At 40.8% G+C, this 17,831-nt stretch overlaps 1 protein-coding gene across 5 annotated transcripts in view; it reads right to left on the bottom strand.

Moving 5' to 3' along the window:
• col11a1a (collagen, type XI, alpha 1a) overlaps positions 1–17,831 on the bottom strand; it is an 80,014-nt gene that overhangs the window by 52,679 nt on the left and 9,504 nt on the right. The window contains exons 5-13 of one of the 5 annotated variants that reach the window (XM_023397965.2): positions 10,272–10,397; positions 8,072–8,164; positions 6,585–6,683; positions 4,514–4,798; positions 3,040–3,105; positions 2,767–2,808; positions 2,586–2,648; positions 1,007–1,081; positions 787–870 (exon numbers count right to left, since the gene is read on the bottom strand). In XM_023397965.2, coding sequence (XP_023253733.1) covers positions 787–870; positions 1,007–1,081; positions 2,586–2,648; positions 2,767–2,808; positions 3,040–3,105; positions 4,514–4,798; positions 6,585–6,683; positions 8,072–8,164; positions 10,272–10,397 — 933 coding nt within the window. Of the gene's footprint in view, positions 1–786; positions 871–1,006; positions 1,082–2,585; positions 2,649–2,766; positions 2,809–3,039; positions 3,106–4,513; positions 4,799–6,584; positions 6,684–6,905; positions 7,101–8,071; positions 8,165–10,271; positions 10,398–17,831 lie in introns of all 5 variants that reach the window. The other 4 variants (XM_023397967.2, XM_023397968.2, XM_023397970.2 and 1 more) reach the window with 4 other exon arrangements.

Below are 17,831 nucleotides of genomic sequence, written 5' to 3'. Positions count from 1 at the left end.
AGTGTACTTTGTTTTATTTTATCTTTGCATGTCCATGTCCTGTGCTGAACTGATTGGCGTATATAACAGAATTAAATCAAATTTAAATCAAATCAATAAAATACATGTTCACTGTTCTGGGGTGTCTTCTGTTTTACTTCAGAGGTAACCATTATTTTATAAGAGCAGCTGTATATTTTTTGGAACTGGTATTTGACCTCAGACATATTTTACATTATTATTATACCATAATCCCATTTTGCATAATGTATATGATCCTGCTGGTGAATCTCCTTGCTGTATATATTCTCTGAACTTTATTTTGTTGTATTGTCTTCTGATGCAGTAAACCCAAATGCATATTTCCACATTTCATCTCTTGGTTCACTGAGGGTGTAATTAATGTGGGACATTATGCAGAAGCCAACAGTTCTCCTAAATACCAAGTCTAGATTTTGTCTTTTCCTCTCTTCTAACAGCCCCCCTCCTCTCCCATTTACACACACAGACATTTTCTACACCTGTTGGTTTAGCCCACCCGCAGGTTGAGAGCCCCTAAAGTATTTTTAACAGTCTCTCCTGTCTGTCCATCTGTTCAAAGTGGCCTTTTTATGTTGTTGCTCTCCAGCCTGCTCGGCATGTCTCCTTTTAGCCTTGCAAGGCCAACGAAACGCAGTGTACCCCCCTCCCCTTCCCTGTCTCTCTCATCCTTGCCCTCCTCTCCCCCTACAGCTGTGTGTGCAGGGAGAAGGGCAGGGGTGGGGGTTTGGCTTCCCAGTGGCTTGTTTAATATCCTTGTCTACTTACTCTGGCCTGGGAGAGGATGGCCTGGGCTTGGGCTTCTTGTGCCGACACCACTGGACCCTTCTCACCATCCCCACCAAAACGGAACTGTCAAACACGCACAAACACATAGAAGTTAAAACATTATTCATTCTGTTTATCATCACTGTTAAATACCCTAAAAATCGGTCTGGTTATTGAATTACATAATAAAAGGTTCTGTTGTGTTATTCTGAGCACTTACTGGCAGCATCAGCATAGTACCAGGGGGCCCTGGCAAACCATCAGCACCAGGCAGACCAGCACGACCAGGAGGACCCTGCAACACAGAAGAGATACCACCTGAGTCATAAAATCAACAACTTTACCATTAACTGGGAAGAAAACAGAATATTTTAAAGACCATATAAAGATCAAAGTAGTTCAGATAGATGCTTGTATGAATGTAATGTACAGTACATGTTATCATATCTAAATGTCAGTAGACTGGAAAAGCTAAATTAATAACTCCTTCTTCATGTCCAACATATGCAGTTGTTGTGTTTTCAAGGAAATAACATTTGCATCTTTGTTCAATTTTAAGAATCTATAATTGTGTAAATCACTGGAAATCAGTGCAGACAAACATATGTATCAATATGCTGTGAAAAAATGCACCTGATCCTGAGTTCTTTCGGTTTCAAATCTTAAATTGTGCTGTTACCTATGCCGTTAACAGCAGCAGTAATATGGAGGGAAACACAAACACAGCCAAACATGCCCACACCCACCCACACACACACACACACACACACACACACACACACACACACACACACAAACACACAAACATACACCACACAGCTGGAGCAGTAAATGCTGGAGGTGTGCTGTTTGTTGGTTTCATTAGCATGTGCTCCTCCTCCTCCAGCACACATAGACTGGGCCTGTCCATCTGTACACCACACTACTGTCTGCAGTCCAAAACCAACATCCTTTTCCATGAATTCTGGTGCCCACATTTGTGTGTGTGTGTGTGTGTGTGTGTGTGTGTGTGTGTGTGTGTGTGAGTTGCTTGTCTGTGGAACAGAGAAAATGCAAAGGGCAAAGCATTAACATATTTACTTTTTATGAAGGGGAACCCAGTTTGTCCTCACTTATCAAAACTGACTCACATGCCACACTTTTCAGGCCTTATTATATAAACTACCAGGGTTTGTCTGAAATCATTTTAAACCATGGTTTTACAGCTTCACCACATCATGTGAAGCATAAATATTGTTGCTATGGTTACCACTGTTTAATATTCTTCCCACACTGATTTGTAATGTTTGAACTGTTATGCTTTGTTTGACATGGTAAAATGGTTCTTTACTGCAGCAGCATATGATTTCATAGATCATTGGCTGTGGTGTCGCATGCTAGCATGGGCAGTAAGCTACTGGAATGAACTCAAGAGACCAAAAATATTAACTGGAATGTCATCATCATTTATTACAACATGCAGCTGAGTGAGGGAGTTCTGTGTAGAAGATTAGTAAGTTTGACATATAACTTACAGAAATATAATTTGACATTTGATGACAACTAGTTAGCGGACCAGCAGGTTGGTGCATTCCTTCAAGGATGTTGGATTATTCATCTTTATTCTACAACATACGCAGCATTATTCCTATGAAATTAACTGAGGTAAAGTTCCCATGAGGCCATACTATGTATATACAGAAGTATTAGCCATAGCACTAATACAACTCAGTTGCCACATTCTTTGTAGTCACTTGTTTTACCTACTACTTGAGTGTTTTTTTGGGATCTCAGATTCAAAGACATAAATAACAACTCACCCTGTCACCAGGATCTCCAGAAGGCCCGGGGGGTCCTTGTAGGCCTGAGGGACCTGGAAGGCCCTAAAAAGACAAAGCTAAGTCAGCAGAGCAGCAGCACGGCGGCTCATTAAACTCTGACTACAATGGCGTATAATTATGCTCAGGTGCAAAACACTGACTATTAAATCAATATACTCACAGCTGGGCCAGGAGGTCCTGGCGGTCCTTCAATCAGCATGCCCTTTAAAAAACAAACACTGTTTCACACCACAAATGCTGCCCTACAGTCAAGTTCAGGATGAGTCAACAAATTCAGAGTAAAGAACAAAAGCTGTAAAAGTGTAGTTCAGCAGCTGACTTAATTTCCTTTGGATCAACTCATTCTGTAAAAACAATTTTTTGATAATAACATGAACTAAAATGACATGATTATATCACTTTAGTATATCAGCATTGACTTTAAGGGCCTTACAGGTTCAATCACAGCCGGCTCGCCCTTTTCTCCCTTCTGGCCGAAGGCTCCTCCAGCACCAGCAACCTGCAGTTACAAAGTGAGCACAGAGGTGACATTCTTCACACAGCAGTTATAGTTCACAGGTGAATGAATAGCAATGATGAGCAATGATGACTGGAGGAGGCAGTTCAGCCGGTGAAAAGAATGTGTGTGAATGCTTGAACAAATTTTACTCAATCAATCAACATCTTACATTCAGTTGTAGCTACTGCAGCTATGTCAGAGGCAGAAAGTGAGTAAAGAATAACACACAGTGAGATGACATTGTGGTACAAAACAGGCAAAATGTTAGTCGTACTGAGAAGGAATAGACCTCTACTCTGTGTGCTTGAAATGGAGCAGTGCTGTCATTGCATTGCCATTGTGCAGTGTGGCTAACAGTGACCAAATAAAACAATAACACCAACAGGTTATTACTGTCATGCAAACCCACAAAATAATGTAACTAGATACATTTATAATAAGAGACATAGTAATAATAATAATGTTCACTCCCACATTCATGTGAAGTGTCTTCTTTTCTATTCTTTGGGCAACATTGCAAATGATAAGATTTAAATAAATAGCTGAACATGACTGTGGTTTCATTAGAGGTCGTGAATTGGTCCGTCCGTCTCATGTGTTTAGGTGTGTTTTAAGAGTGGAGGTGGAGGAGGTGGGATGAAATAAGAAGGATTAGGAGGCCGGGTGGGTGTATGTGTAGAGGGGTGCTAAAATTTAACAATACCCAAAGGCACACAATCACAACATGGTATGTGATGATGTTCTGACAGAGGGTAAATTTAAACAAGAGTTAAACATGGAGACAAAGTAAAGAGAGTGGTACATGTTAAATATTTATACTAACCAGCTGACAACCTGTGACAAGCTGTGACTGCTGGTAAGTGAAGGCAGAGTTCAAAAGTTTGGGTATGAAAGGGAGTGAGTTACACTGAGTGTGCACTGTGGAGACAGCTTCCTCTGAGTTATGGGCTAATTGTATGATATGAAAATGACATGTCACAGACAGGCTGCTAGTTAAAATGGCTGAAAGCTGAGTGGGTGGGAGGGGGCGGCAGGTACTTTGTTGGGTATGTTTGGGCGGGGTGCAGGTTGGGCTGACACACACTGATTGAAGGCTGTGCGTTTAGAGATAAGAACAAAATAATATGTGAGTGTCAATAATTTCTGTGTTTGTGCACACACTGTGCAGTCTGCCGGAATGGGAGCTACCAAAACACAGGTGCATGCATGGTCCCTGTAACAGCTGTCAATCATTAAATCACCAATCACACATAATGCATTTACTGGCTCCACACTCAATATGTCAATGACATATTTCCCATGCCAAGCAACCATCTAGGAAGACGTGCACTGGAAGACAGAGTGAGTCCCTAACGCGTGCCGTTCATGCACACACCCGTCAGTCGCCAGGTCAGGGCGTGATACTTACGGTGCTCTCAGAAACGTCGGTTTCAGCAGCAACCCCAGGCCCCACCTCATCATCGTAGGCTGCCGTGGGTTTGGGGGGGGCAGTGCCATACTCATCATATGCCCCGTAATCATACAACCTGTTGTCAACCTCCCCCAAGTCATACTCCTTTAGGTCATATTCCTTAAAGTCATATGCTTCCGCACCAGTGTCCAAGTTGTCCACCATTTCTGGGACAGCGGTGGGCTCCGGAGCAATGGGAGCGGCCTCGTAGCCATTAGCACCGACAACATCCTCCTCCACAGCCTTTCAGGTGTTACCCAAGCAAAGAAGGGGGAAGTGATGGTGGGCAACCAAGGAAATAAGGATGTTAGTTAAGCAATTGAGGCAAACAGTCTACTTTAACATGTTATTAAAGCAGACTGCAAATAAATTCAGCAAAAAATTTTTTTTAAAAAGTAACAGTAACACCTTATTTATTCCATGTTATCTTAGATGAATGAAGTTAATGGTCCAATACTGTTGTGTGATTGTAGTTTGAATTAATGTAATCTGAATATTTGAATTGATAACATTAAAATCCAAGCAATGAATCATGTTACTAATTAAGTATCTGCCTTAACAATCCAACACAAACCTACAGCACACCTCAGGAGGAATAAATACAGTGTTACTGTAATTACTGACTCTTACAATCAAAAGTTTGTTATTCATACTTGTCAAGTAGACATGATTTTACCTCAGCCTTCTTTTCTTTCTCCTCATACAGTTATACAGGATGTATACAGTAAACAGTCAGTAAAGAAAGGCTGAAATAAACGTCTGAAATGACACTAGCAGCAATTTGCATCAACAGCAAACCAATCATCAGATTGGAGTAACTGCAGATGTACAGAGTGCATCAAGATACAGACAAGTAAAATTTTAATTTGTTGGTCAACAAATCCATTTTGATGTTTGGAGCCTCCTGTGTGTTTTCCTGATGCACTCTGTATGTGGGTCAAGTACTACAACCGCCATCACTTGCTACAATTTCTTTTTTTTTTTCATTCCAAACTGTGATCACTGCTTTAGCTACAAAATGGATGCAATTACACAGTTATTATTGGCAGCACTCCATCTCGCCCAATTATATATTTAAAAGTGCCTGTATAATCACATCCACTTTGTCAAATGCTGCGGTAGATGATGCATGTTCATAGCTGGCTGTGAGGAGATTTGTTGATCATAGTTCGTTTAGGGGTAATTAGCAGAACTAGTGATCAAAACCAGGCCTATGGATGAACAGGGCATATATTGTTGAACAGATAATCTCCAGAATCATTTGCTGTTAATGGACTTGGCTGAGAGAGGCTCTGCCATCGTCAGCTTCTTTTAATCCTGGATGAGGCTGCAGGTCTTGTCAACTCTCCGCTCTTTGTGTGGGTAATAAAGGCAGACAAGCCGGTGTGACTGAGGCAAAATACACTGGCTCTAAAACATATTTCTAGCTCCTGGTGAAGGACCACGTTATTTCACTAAAATCCTTAGTGGTTTCTATTAATTAGACGGCGACAGTGAATTTCAAAGCCACACATTTCCAGAACAATACTTGCTTCTTTTTAATAAATGGGGTACAGTTCACTGTTACTGTTCATTTCTTAGTTCTATTATGATCCATCCAGACAGCCTACAGTGTTTTATCTTTAAAGTAACTGCCGTTACTTCAGCTGAACACTAATGTGTCACACACTGATTGAGGTTAACTTGCTCACATGCTGGAAACTAACAAAATCTGCAGCCTCAGCCAAAATTGAATGTCGACAAAAAGCTACAAACGACCGCATTACTTTCTAAGAATGCAATGCATCCCTAGAATCCACATGGTGTATGCAGTGGAGCGAGTGGGTTGTAGCTTTCAAACATTTAAAAAAAAACTCCCAGTCCACAGCAAAGTCTCAATAAATCAAAAGACACATTCATTCGTTTGAATGGTTGTGTCTTTGTCTTTTCATACCAGATGCTTTCTTGGGTAAAATCTTCCTTGCTCACATTTCCCAAAACACCTAACACTGGCTTTTAACAGTAGATGAGAATGAAGATGAAAAATTACCTCATAGGGTCCACTCGTGGCAAAGGGGGACTGAGTTTGAGTACCATCTACAGTTCCGTAGTCAATGTCTGTATTGTAATCTCCTTCTACATTGTTTAGCTGAGTCATGTCGAAAAAAGGAAAGAAGAATAAAGCGAGGGTTAACACAAAGGCTAAAACTGAGGTTATTTGCTAGGGGTCCTCTCAAGCTAGCTACAGACTGTGCTACATCTACATAAGAGAGGTTAGGGAGCTCTGAGTCTGCCATCAGAGATTTTCCCTTCAGAATTCAGGGTAGGAAGATCTTGATGGGATTTGGTCTTTTCTTAACTTGACGTTTACCCTAAAATTGCCTCTGGGTCGTGCCGGCGCTGTGGCCTGGTAGCCAGGCATCTGTCGTTTCCTCTCAGCGGCAAACTTTTTAGCTGGTGATTTTTTGTTAGCCAAGAACTTTAAGGACTTGGCCTTAAATTTACTGAGGGACTTTCTGGTCCTCTTCTTTTTCATGGAGACACTACGTTTCTTTCTCTGGAAGATCTTGCGGCGACAAAGAACACCAAGACAAACGTGGAACATTCAAAAGTGGAAATTACTTAAAGGCACAGTCTGCAACTTTTGCACAGAGTCTTTATCAAATCCCAACTGTCAGAGCACATGTGCTCCACTTTCCGGTAGCAGCCCGCATACAGTACTTGGTCTGCACAGTATCCTTTCACACGGTCACGGTGTACACCAACTACAGGGGCTGCAAGTGGAATGATGGCCATTTTAACACTGCCTTCAGATTATATGACAGTTGGGTGGAAAGGGTGTTGTACAACAGTTGAGGACTGGGCCTTTCATGTGACACACAGAAGCATTTTTGGGACATACATACTTATCAATCTGGGACTGATGCAAAAACAAAACACAGAGGATTTGCCTTTCAGCAACACTTTAGAGCTACTGCAGTGCAATGAAATAGCAATGGAGGTTAGCTTGCTTTTGCTGCATTTTCCAAAATGTAAAGTGTAATATTGTTGATGATTCATTATGAGAATAATGTACACAAAACCTTTAAAGACATGCTGAAATGCAAAAACACACTCAAAGCAGATGGCATTCCCAGCGAGACAAGGCAGCAGCCTCTTAAAACAGACACAAGGAGGGCTGCCAAACCGAGTATGTTTACATGCACACTCAAGTCCACCTGTGCTGCCTTATTGTGAAGGTCATTATTAGAGACAGCATCACCAGGTCAGGACACTTTTATTGTTGCTCAATCTTTTAATCTAGTGTTGCATATCAAATTTCTGGCTACCTTTGGAGAAACCATTTGAGAAATTTGGAGAGAATATGATCATGAAGCTGATTACTCCCAGAAACTGGAGTACTGGTGTGCATATAAACATAACGCTGAGACACAGACAACACACAAGACAAACTGATGGATGGGATGGATGACCGAAAAACCGAGACATCACAGGAAACACATGTTTTTTTTCTTTTCTTTTCCTTTTTTCATTTACCTGTGGTTCAGAATACTCATCGGTGGGAATGATGTCTGTTGCTCCCTCAGAGTAATCATAGAACTGAGAGTAATCTAAATCATCAGTAGTGTACTGGAGAGGTTCAGAGAGAGAGAGAGAGAGAGAGGGAGAGAGAGAGAAGGAAGAGAGGTCTTTGTGTTAGCATTAGCATCAAGGATGCAGAGAGCTCTTTCAGCAAGATGATACATATGTTATCATCCTGAGCATGCTGCATGTTCAAACAGATGAAGTTTGAACAGATTATTTTACATCATTATTTATGGCAAACAATATTAGAATAAAGCGTTGTGGTAACAGTATCATTTAAAAAAAAAAAAAAAAAATTGGTCAAGAATGGTTAGACACTGAATAATCAGTGCAGCATTAATATTATACACATAGCATCATATGAAATGCCACAAGATGTAATGCGATAATGTATTATGATGTATAATTTATAATATATTATGGCTCATTGATAATGATAATGATAATGATAATGAACAAAATCATCATTACCTCCAAACCAATAGCAACTAAATTGGATAATGGTTTTAATATGGTGAACAAACAAGTAAACAAATGCTGAAACAAGCCATGTGGGTCTTTGACTGCAAACATGTAAAAGCAGATGGGATTTTCAAAAGCTCGTAAAACAAAGGAAAACAACAGGGAGACCTCAAAGAAATAATCACCAGCTGCATTTCAGGGATATCGTAATGGAACTTTCTCAGTGCAAGCATGTTAATTATACACTTCAGTAAAAATGAAAGGTTTCTGATTTAAAGAAAGTGTAGCTTCTTTCAGTTGTGTAGTTCTCTACCAGGTAAAAAACAAAGCTATACAATATAATTAATGGCTTCTCGTCATGAGAGTTTATCACTTCATGCTGCAACTTGGAAGTGAAGTCTGAACATGATATCACGCTTAGCTGGTTAGAAATGATAGGTTATGGTATCTGGCAGCATGTGTGTTCCAAATTATCAAATTAATTCAACATAGTTGGATCTCAGTTAAATTGGCACTGACGTAGCTTCAGGCACCACACTGCACCTTTAGAAAGGGACTATTTTACAGCTGGTCAGTGTCCATGACTGTTTCACCCTGCCCCTTACAATCATCTCAGTGATTTATGGGCAAATATAAAAGAAGGGTTAACTTGTAGCGCTTAACTCTAATGCAGTTGTGTTTAAGTAGGTGAGTGGTTAAAATTGATTATAAAGCTACAGACTGTGTCCTTGGCTGGTGCTTGCAAAAATGAGAATTGTAAGTAAGCAGATGGGGTTAATAGATTTTTATATTGCATCCTTAAGTTTTAAAAAGGCAATTTAGGGACAGAGGAAGAGATTAGACAGACAGAATAGGTATCCCTATCAGCTCCTTTCAATATAATTTCAAAATGAACATTTTACACTGTTGTGTCATGACCATTCAATCAGTGAGAATCGCATCCCTGAGCATTCACACTACCATCTCTTCTCTCTACACTCTCTACTCTCTGCACTACTCATCTGGCCACACCTCCAGTCCAGAGCATTACTGCAGACAGTTTACATTTACCTACCTACCTGATGGAAGACACCTGAATCAGTGATTGGGGTGTGGCCGGATGTGGACAATACAGTATCCCTCCAAGTATATGCTGAAATAATGTTGTGCAGCTTATGTTGTGTTGTCTACATTTGTGGATAAATTAATGTAGATGTACATGTCTGTGTTACTGTCTTGCTAGAACTCAGTATAATAAGCAGACACTCACACAAGTCTGTACTTATAATACCTGATATCTATTTTATGGAAATTCTCCCTATTTATATAATATTTCAACAACTGTGAATTACTCTCTTGTTACAACATGTACAGGTGAACCAGGATCATTCGGAATTTCCACTGTAAAACCTGATGTGGATTTCTGAAACATACCCAGGTAAAAGCCTGGCCTTCTTAAAAAATGTCTCAATATCTAATAACTTATTTACCAAAACACTACAGCCATTTATCTGTTTTAACGCATTAAAACCCTTTAAACCAACTGCCTCCTAACTGAGATTAAACATGAGGACACACACTTATCATGTGCAAATAAAACCTGACGACATCAACTGTGAAGCTCATCAATCATCATCCTCCTCTTAGCAGCACCTCAATTGGTGCTCTGTAGAATCTCCACCCTCCACCCCACCCTCCCTGGTTGGCTGACCTCTTCCTCTGGCTCCTGGGCCTGCAGGGAATCACCGTGGGGAGTGTCACAGTCTGGGCTGTAATGTTCACAGTAGTCATATGCCGCTTTGGGATCAGCCACGATCAGAAGTTGTTGGATGTCACCCTGCAGAAAAGAGACAAAGGAATATGAGTTAGTTCACTCTGTTCATGCACAGGCTGATTTCTCCCACATGCCAGTTTAAAAGATAAAGAGTAACCATCTGAAAATAATGCTTTAAATCCAAATTATTTACAACTCCTTGAGTTGCCCAGGGTTGATGAAACCTGATCATTAGCTACAGACAGGACAAGGCTTCACAGAGGGTCATGTCTCATCTTGCTCACCCACTCACACACGCTGGGTAAAGTGGCATAAATGTAAATCTTAAATTACAGATGCAATCTATTTGGTCCCATACACTTATAGAGTCTGGCAGAGTAAATTCCCCCCTTGTATGATTAAACAGCTTGACACACACCCCACTGAGTCCACGCTCATGCGGTGCAGGGAGTAAACTGAGTTCAGACACTGGGAAAATTATTATTATCAGCGCCAAGGTTTGACTCAGGAAATCAAACAAACATTTGTCATCAGGACACAAGCAACACCTGGCATGTCCATGTGTGCAACAGGAAACCATTCCATTCTTACTATTAAAAATTGGCAAGAACATAATACTGGCTTACATTTCATCACAGACATCATGTCAGTATGAATTTTGGCAGATATACTGTACATGCAGTACATAAAAGACCTGGAAATAGACCAGGAAATAAACTACAACTATTATAATTTCATTTTCAGCAAGTTTTACTCTCCAGCATCTACTGCTATATTTACTACTGCGATATTTCTTATGTTAACATTATAGAATATCCAGCATAACTTTGTTCCAACTCTTTAACAAACAAATTTGGTGAGTTCTTTGCAAAAATGTTATGTAAGTAAAAAAAAAACAAAAAACATTATTTTTTTTCCTTTACACTCAAATAACAATATCATTACTGGCCACAAAATCAGTCAAGCGCTGAATCAAACCAAATGTGAAAAGCTTTTAATTTGAAGGCTTAGCCCACAAAACCACATGGTTACTGAAGGTGTCTGGTGCAATTAGTGTCAAGGGGGATTGTGCTAAATTTAAGCCATCTCTAAAAATGTCACATGGAAAAAAAAAGGAAACATTGAGCAAAAAACCAACAATACATAATGTGTATGTCTAAAATGTCACCCTGGAAAGAGTAAAACCTTCGAAATCCCAGAGAATGGTTTGAGAAAAATTACTCAAACCACATTGTTCTCTCTATGGTTGGGACGGGACACCACAGTACTTGACACCATTCCAGCACTGTCTCGCCTTGTTATCAGTCCTGCAGCCAAAGCACACAGCTCACTGCAAGACAGAGAACATACTGGAGAAAGCATCTGGATTTTTCTTTGGAGTCTGTAATTGGTTGAACCGATTTCCTGCAGGCTGGTTTTTGAGCCTTTATACACATTGCAAAGACAGCTGAGGGGGGTTCTTGTGAGGTGGGTGAGGTTGGTTAGGATGTTTGGCAGGGGAGCGCGCTGGGATGCCTGAGCCCAGAGGTAAAATCCTGATGCACTCAGCAGGAACACTACACGTTGAAGAGCAGAATGGGAGATCGGCAGTGAAAACATGGGAGAAATGAAACAGGCTGCAACTTGTTAAGCGAATGTGTATGACTGTGTGTGTTAAAAACTAGATCTATGGACCCTTTACATGTACCTTAGCATAAACATTCATGTGCTAAGGCTTGTCCCATGGGAAACCAAGCAGTGGTGCTTGAAACTTTCTCTGTGTAACCATCCATCAACATCTCGCTGCACAGCTTCAGATGGACAGTCAACAGATTCCTTGCTGTGTGCCTCTAGGTGGGTGGAGAAAGCTACATTCAAGAGGACTTGATTTCTCTCACAAGCTAAATGCATTTCTGACACTAATACATGTGAGACCACTGCAACTTCAGACAGGATAACAAGCATCCTGTTCTGCGTCAGCCACTACATCCTCAGGTTTTTGGCCCACTCCTCTGCCTGACAGGTATCTATCCTTATCTTAAAGTGACGACTAATTCCAACCTCCTAATTTGTTGGGCCAGTCATTGCACTGCTGCTCATAGCAAGTTATTATACTGCTGGTATTACATTTTCAGTAGCTGCAGTTATGGATACTGCAGTGTGATCAGTGTAATGATCTCACTCCCACTGTCTGAAAACTTCCCAACAACTGAGCTGCAAGTTCTAACTGTCTGTTATATGTTAATGTTTGTAGCATTTTAGCAATTAAAGTGAGCTAGGCCAGAAGACACATGAACAACACTTTTGCATTTTGGTGAATAATCCTCAAATAAGTTTTCAGTTTTTGAACCTGCAAAACAGGCAGGGGACAGCACTAAACCTGGGTGCCAAGTCAGGAAAGGCCTCAGTTGAGGTGTGTGTGTGTGTGTGTGTGTGTGTGTGTGTGTTTGGGAAGGCTTGACAGAGAAAAAGAGATCAAGCCTTGCCCTGACTCAAGTTGACATGTATTACCTCATGTGTCACCCTAAGACCAACACTGAACGGTTGAACCTTGCCTAGAGTCAGCTCTAATTAGTCCATGTCTGAAAGCCACCCGTCTGCACACAAATAGGCTGTGGAGACACAGTGTTCAACCCCACCCCCCCATCAGGGCAGCACAACCAGGACACTTTGGACTATTTCAGAGGAGGGCATAAGCATCATGACAGATACATTCAACAGTAAATGCGCATGGAAACAAGAGAAGACAATGATTACCTATTGTACAGTAGGTGTGCCTCTGAATGCAAAACAGGTCCCAACAAGCACATGGGTTTAAAAGATGAGAAAAACAACACTGAAGAGCACTTATAACACAATATGAGTCCAATGATCATCTATATCTACTTGCCAGTGCAACTTCTATTATGTGCAACATTAACCTGTCTTTCCAAAAAGAGCGAGTTCACAAGCCCCAGAGAAGGCAAGTGAGAAACTGATGTCAACTCAACAAGGGAACACCAAGAAGCATCCAGAAACAGACAGGCAGGGCTTTAGTGAGAGCAGCTGGGATGGTAAAAGATGTTTTGTGCTGGGAAACACCTGGGGAGAATTATGCCGAGGCTCTGGGCCTGTCTTCCATTGTGGACTGCTGAGATAAAAGCCTCTGGCAACTTGGAGCAAAGCCAGGGCTCCAAAATATGCCCCTCCTGCCTACAGCACAGCACAGAAACAGGCCCACGAGGCTGCGTGTTAATGACTGCGGTGTCAGAGGTCAATGAGAAGAGAGACGCTGAAAAGAGAGAAGCGGGGTCAAAATCAACAGCTGAGACTTGTGAATCCTTGTACTCCATTTATTGCTCAATACCTGCTATATCCACTGTTCCGTTATTCTTGGTCGTGTTCACCTTTGAGTGGAACTCGAAGTGTTTAAATGTATCATTAACATTTGAAAAACATGCAAGTGCATGACAGTTCTCAACATACTGAGGATGGTATTCAGCAATAATGTGAAAACAACAAAACAAGACAAGAATGTACGTAATGGTATGATATTAAACTATGTATGAGATTTCTGAAGATATTTTATAATTTTTTTGCTAATCAAGACTAAATGTGATATGGTATGTGCTGCTCAGTGATGCTTTGCAAACAGAGAAATAAAACCAGGGAAATAAAAGCACTGGTTGACTGTACAGAGCTCATAATGCCATACAACATCTTTTTCTAAATGCACTACCACCTTGACCTCATCCTGACCGCAAAGCACCATGGGATATAAATATACACGGACGGGGTCAAAGGTTAAAGTGGTGCAGGGAGTTTGACTTCCCCAGAGTAGCTGCATGAAGACAACATCCATGTTGTGAGTGTTTAGGTTTGCTCTTGTGTCTTTTCTCTACTTGAATCCTATGTCATGTTGCAATTAGAGGCTGAGTGCAGGGCACCGCCAGCCAAATCAAAACACAAGTAGTCGTCACCACCGGCCCTTTGACATACCTTTGCCCGGGGGAACATGCCTCTATTCCAACCATTGCTAACTGTAATTAGACAGCCCCACACAACAATTAGCCACTCCCCCAAAGTACATACAGTACAGTGGCTCTGAACAGAGAAGAACCAAGAAAAGGCACAAGGGGCCTGCACGCTGGACAGCTGTAGGGTCGAGCCTACAAAACATGACACTGAAGGACTAAGGCAAAAGGGCATTTTTACAGTACAGTAGGCCACTGCTCTGAATACAGCAACAGCAATTTATAATGCAGTGGAGTGACAGATTCAACCACAGTAGAGTAACTTGGATGTAAGTGAAATTAATAAAAATGTACAGAATAATTGTTACAGTACTTGTTTATTGTAAAAGGTAGCTTTAAAGTGGGTGGAATGTTATTTCAATGTAAATCCTGTTGGCAGTAAAAAGGAAAAAAAATAGTCTGGAAATGTATTGTCTTGTTCCATCTGTAATAAGCAAAAAAACATTATATTTTTTGTTTGTTTGGTTTTTGTTTTTACCGTTAGCAATCCAGGCTAGCCGAGCTGCTAAATAAACTCCATCAAAAACCAATGGTGCATCTTCTCACAATATTGCCACATGACATACAACACCTCAGCACCACAGAGTCCTTCAGCTGAGACAAACTGAGACAAACTGAGATCCGATGAGTGTTTTCTACCCAGGAATAGAAGGAATGGGCAGGTATGTATATGTGTGCTCAATTCAGACAGGTAATGTCAGCCAGGCATGAATAGACACTCTCATGGCTCTGGCACGGTAGGGAGGCCTCAGGATGGGGAGGGTGGAGAGGGAGGAGGAGGGGGGTGAGCAGGGGATATGCAGGGAGGGGAGGAGATGAGGAAATGAGGAAGGCCTGACGGGGCAATGAAAGACTCCCATTCATCTAAACCAGATCCCTTTGCGACGGTGGTCGCCCCCCAACCTGGGGCAGGTATGGCATGAATAGACGTTTATGAAAAATGCAGGTCAACTTGTGAAAACGAATGTCAGAGTTTGAATAACGGAGCAAAGGGTTGTAATGTTTTATTATTATTAAACTTGTTATTAAATCTTCTCTTAGAAATCAAAAGCTCACCTACCAAAGTGGTTCAGACGGCGAATAAAAACTGTAAATTAATACTCACTACTAAGCGCCATCTACAATATTTCTTACATTTCTCTACTTTTCTTATACATAATTCATACTCCAATAAAATTAAATATAGTGACTAATCAAAATAACAAGAGGAGGTCTGACAGAGAACCTGCTCATGTGCAACATTTCCTGGGCATAATGTACCTCTCAGCAAAACTGACTTTACGCACACATTTATTTTCTCATTCTAACCACAGGCTTGAATGCACAAGGCCGAGGTATTTCCTTCCCCTGTATATCCCAGCATGCATCAGTCCCTGTGGATCTCTGAGGAGAGCAGGGACAGAGAACAGACAGGAGACCTGTTCCAAAAACCACACAGAGACGACCCTGTTAGCTGACTTATGGCTCCTATTTTCAGCACTTCCACTGGCCGAACTCTGACTTTCATACACGGGCTCGTTTCAGGTCCTCTCAGAAATATAATCACAACTGACAGGAGATGTGAAAGCAAATGTGTTTATAATTTTGCAGCTAAAAAACAAGAGTTGGTGGATCTTCATTGTTAAGTGAAAAGACAGTAATCTCATTCAGTCAACAATCAGATATCGACAACATCCATCCTGCCAACTGATTTAATATTTTCTTGATGGTGAAAATTAAAAATCAATCGAACAAAAAAAAAAGTAACATCATACTGATATAGTATGATGAAGTATAGTATGAGGTTAAAAAAAAAAAAAAAGCAAAATCAGTGCTTCTTTCTTAATTTTACAGATATTTCTTTCATCTGGTCTGATATATGATGATAATATCCATCTTTGTATTTAACTCAACTTCATCAGTAAACACCTGCCTGTGTCATAATCCAAATAGCCATAGTCTAGCACTAAGTCAGACGGGGCAAATAAAGCAAGAGAAAAGTATAAAATAAAAAAATTATTGCACACACACACAAAATGGCCCCAAACATTCAGGACCCTCTGTCCCCTTGGCAATGACAAGGCATGCCCAAAAAAGTATACCTTCAAAACAACAGCAGCAGCGACAGTCATTCACACATGGCATCAGAATAATGAAGAGTCATTCCTGCTGCCTGTAAGCAAACCAGCACTCTCTCACAAGCAAACACAGCCCCCATGCAGCCTCTCAGTGACCTTAAATTCCAGCCACAGACCATCAGTGTTGTGACAATTCAGCCATTGTCTGTCATTATTTACATGCTATGCCAGCATCCACCTCTGGATGAACTGTGCCTTGCTGAATGAGGAGGTGGTAAAATACCCCAAATCCCAGAGGGAGGGTCCCCCTTATGAATTGAAATTTTGAGGCTGAAAGATGCAGACTTGAATTTTTATTAATTTTCTCAGTTATTTGGTATTGGGAAACAGTCTGGGTCTAAACTTTGGTTTTATTGTCACTGTATTTGGCGACACAGTGAGAATTCTAGACTTTCCCTTCAGCATATGAACTACATATAACAGAAATTACTAAAACTCAATAATTGCCAAATGCCACTTGCCTTATGATAAAATCTATTAAAAAACAAGCACAAGTTTAACAATGTTTCCAAAAAACACTGTTTACATGCCATAACTTTTAAAAGCAGATTCACTTCAGTGTTGACCACATACAATGTAGAAGAACTAGTGGGTGACTGTAGTATAGTTTTATCTTTGTCAAACAAGGTCTCTTCTATCATGGTTGCTGACTCTGCTGGAGTCACAGTAAATGGTTTGGGCATCTGTGGCACCTCAATCCAACTGACCTGCTCTACCATGAGCAAGTCTAATATTTATTGAAATGAAAAGGAAAAATACAGCATAACTGCTATTGCACTTTCCACTTGATAGTAACAGCCAGACAGTAAAAGCTGACAACTTTTTAGCCAAAAGCAGGGATTGAAAAACTCTAGCTCAGTGCACTAGATGTATCGTCTCTCAGTCAATCCAAAACAATATGGCTGCCTCATCAAGTTAGAAATCGATTAATTGCTAGGTCACTTCAACCACTTCACTTGTAGACCATCGGTTAATCCAAAAGAACATTTCCACAAGGCCAGTTATATTTTTGGTAAACCTCAATAATGTGAAGCTCCATCAGTGGCCAGAAAAAGTGGCTCCTGTGGCACCAAGCTCTAATTATAAGGTAAAGAGAAACTTCACCACAGCACCTGAGATGTCTAAGTAGTTACCAAAATAAAAACTCAAACAAACCAGCAATTGTATTGTACAAAAGGTGGCCAAATTTAACTGCTTACACGTGGTTAAGTCCAAATCACAACATATCACAAAGTGCAGCCACCAGGTAAGGATGCCTTTGAATAACATCCCAGTTATTCTAGACACCATCATATCACTGTATATCCACTGTCAGTGTCTGCTGGGACCGTTTGGGTCAATGGATAAGTAGCTGGACCTCAACTGATGCGCGGATGAGCTGCTGAGGT

The sequence above is a fragment of the Seriola lalandi genome, unplaced genomic scaffold (genome assembly GCF_002814215.2).
Source record: "Seriola lalandi dorsalis isolate HSWRI2012SDOR001 ecotype SW California unplaced genomic scaffold, Sedor1 jcf7180002054972, whole genome shotgun sequence".
NCBI classification, from domain to species: domain Eukaryota; kingdom Metazoa; phylum Chordata; class Actinopteri; order Carangiformes; family Carangidae; genus Seriola; species Seriola lalandi.
This window is presented reverse-complemented; position numbering and strand designations above follow the sequence as displayed.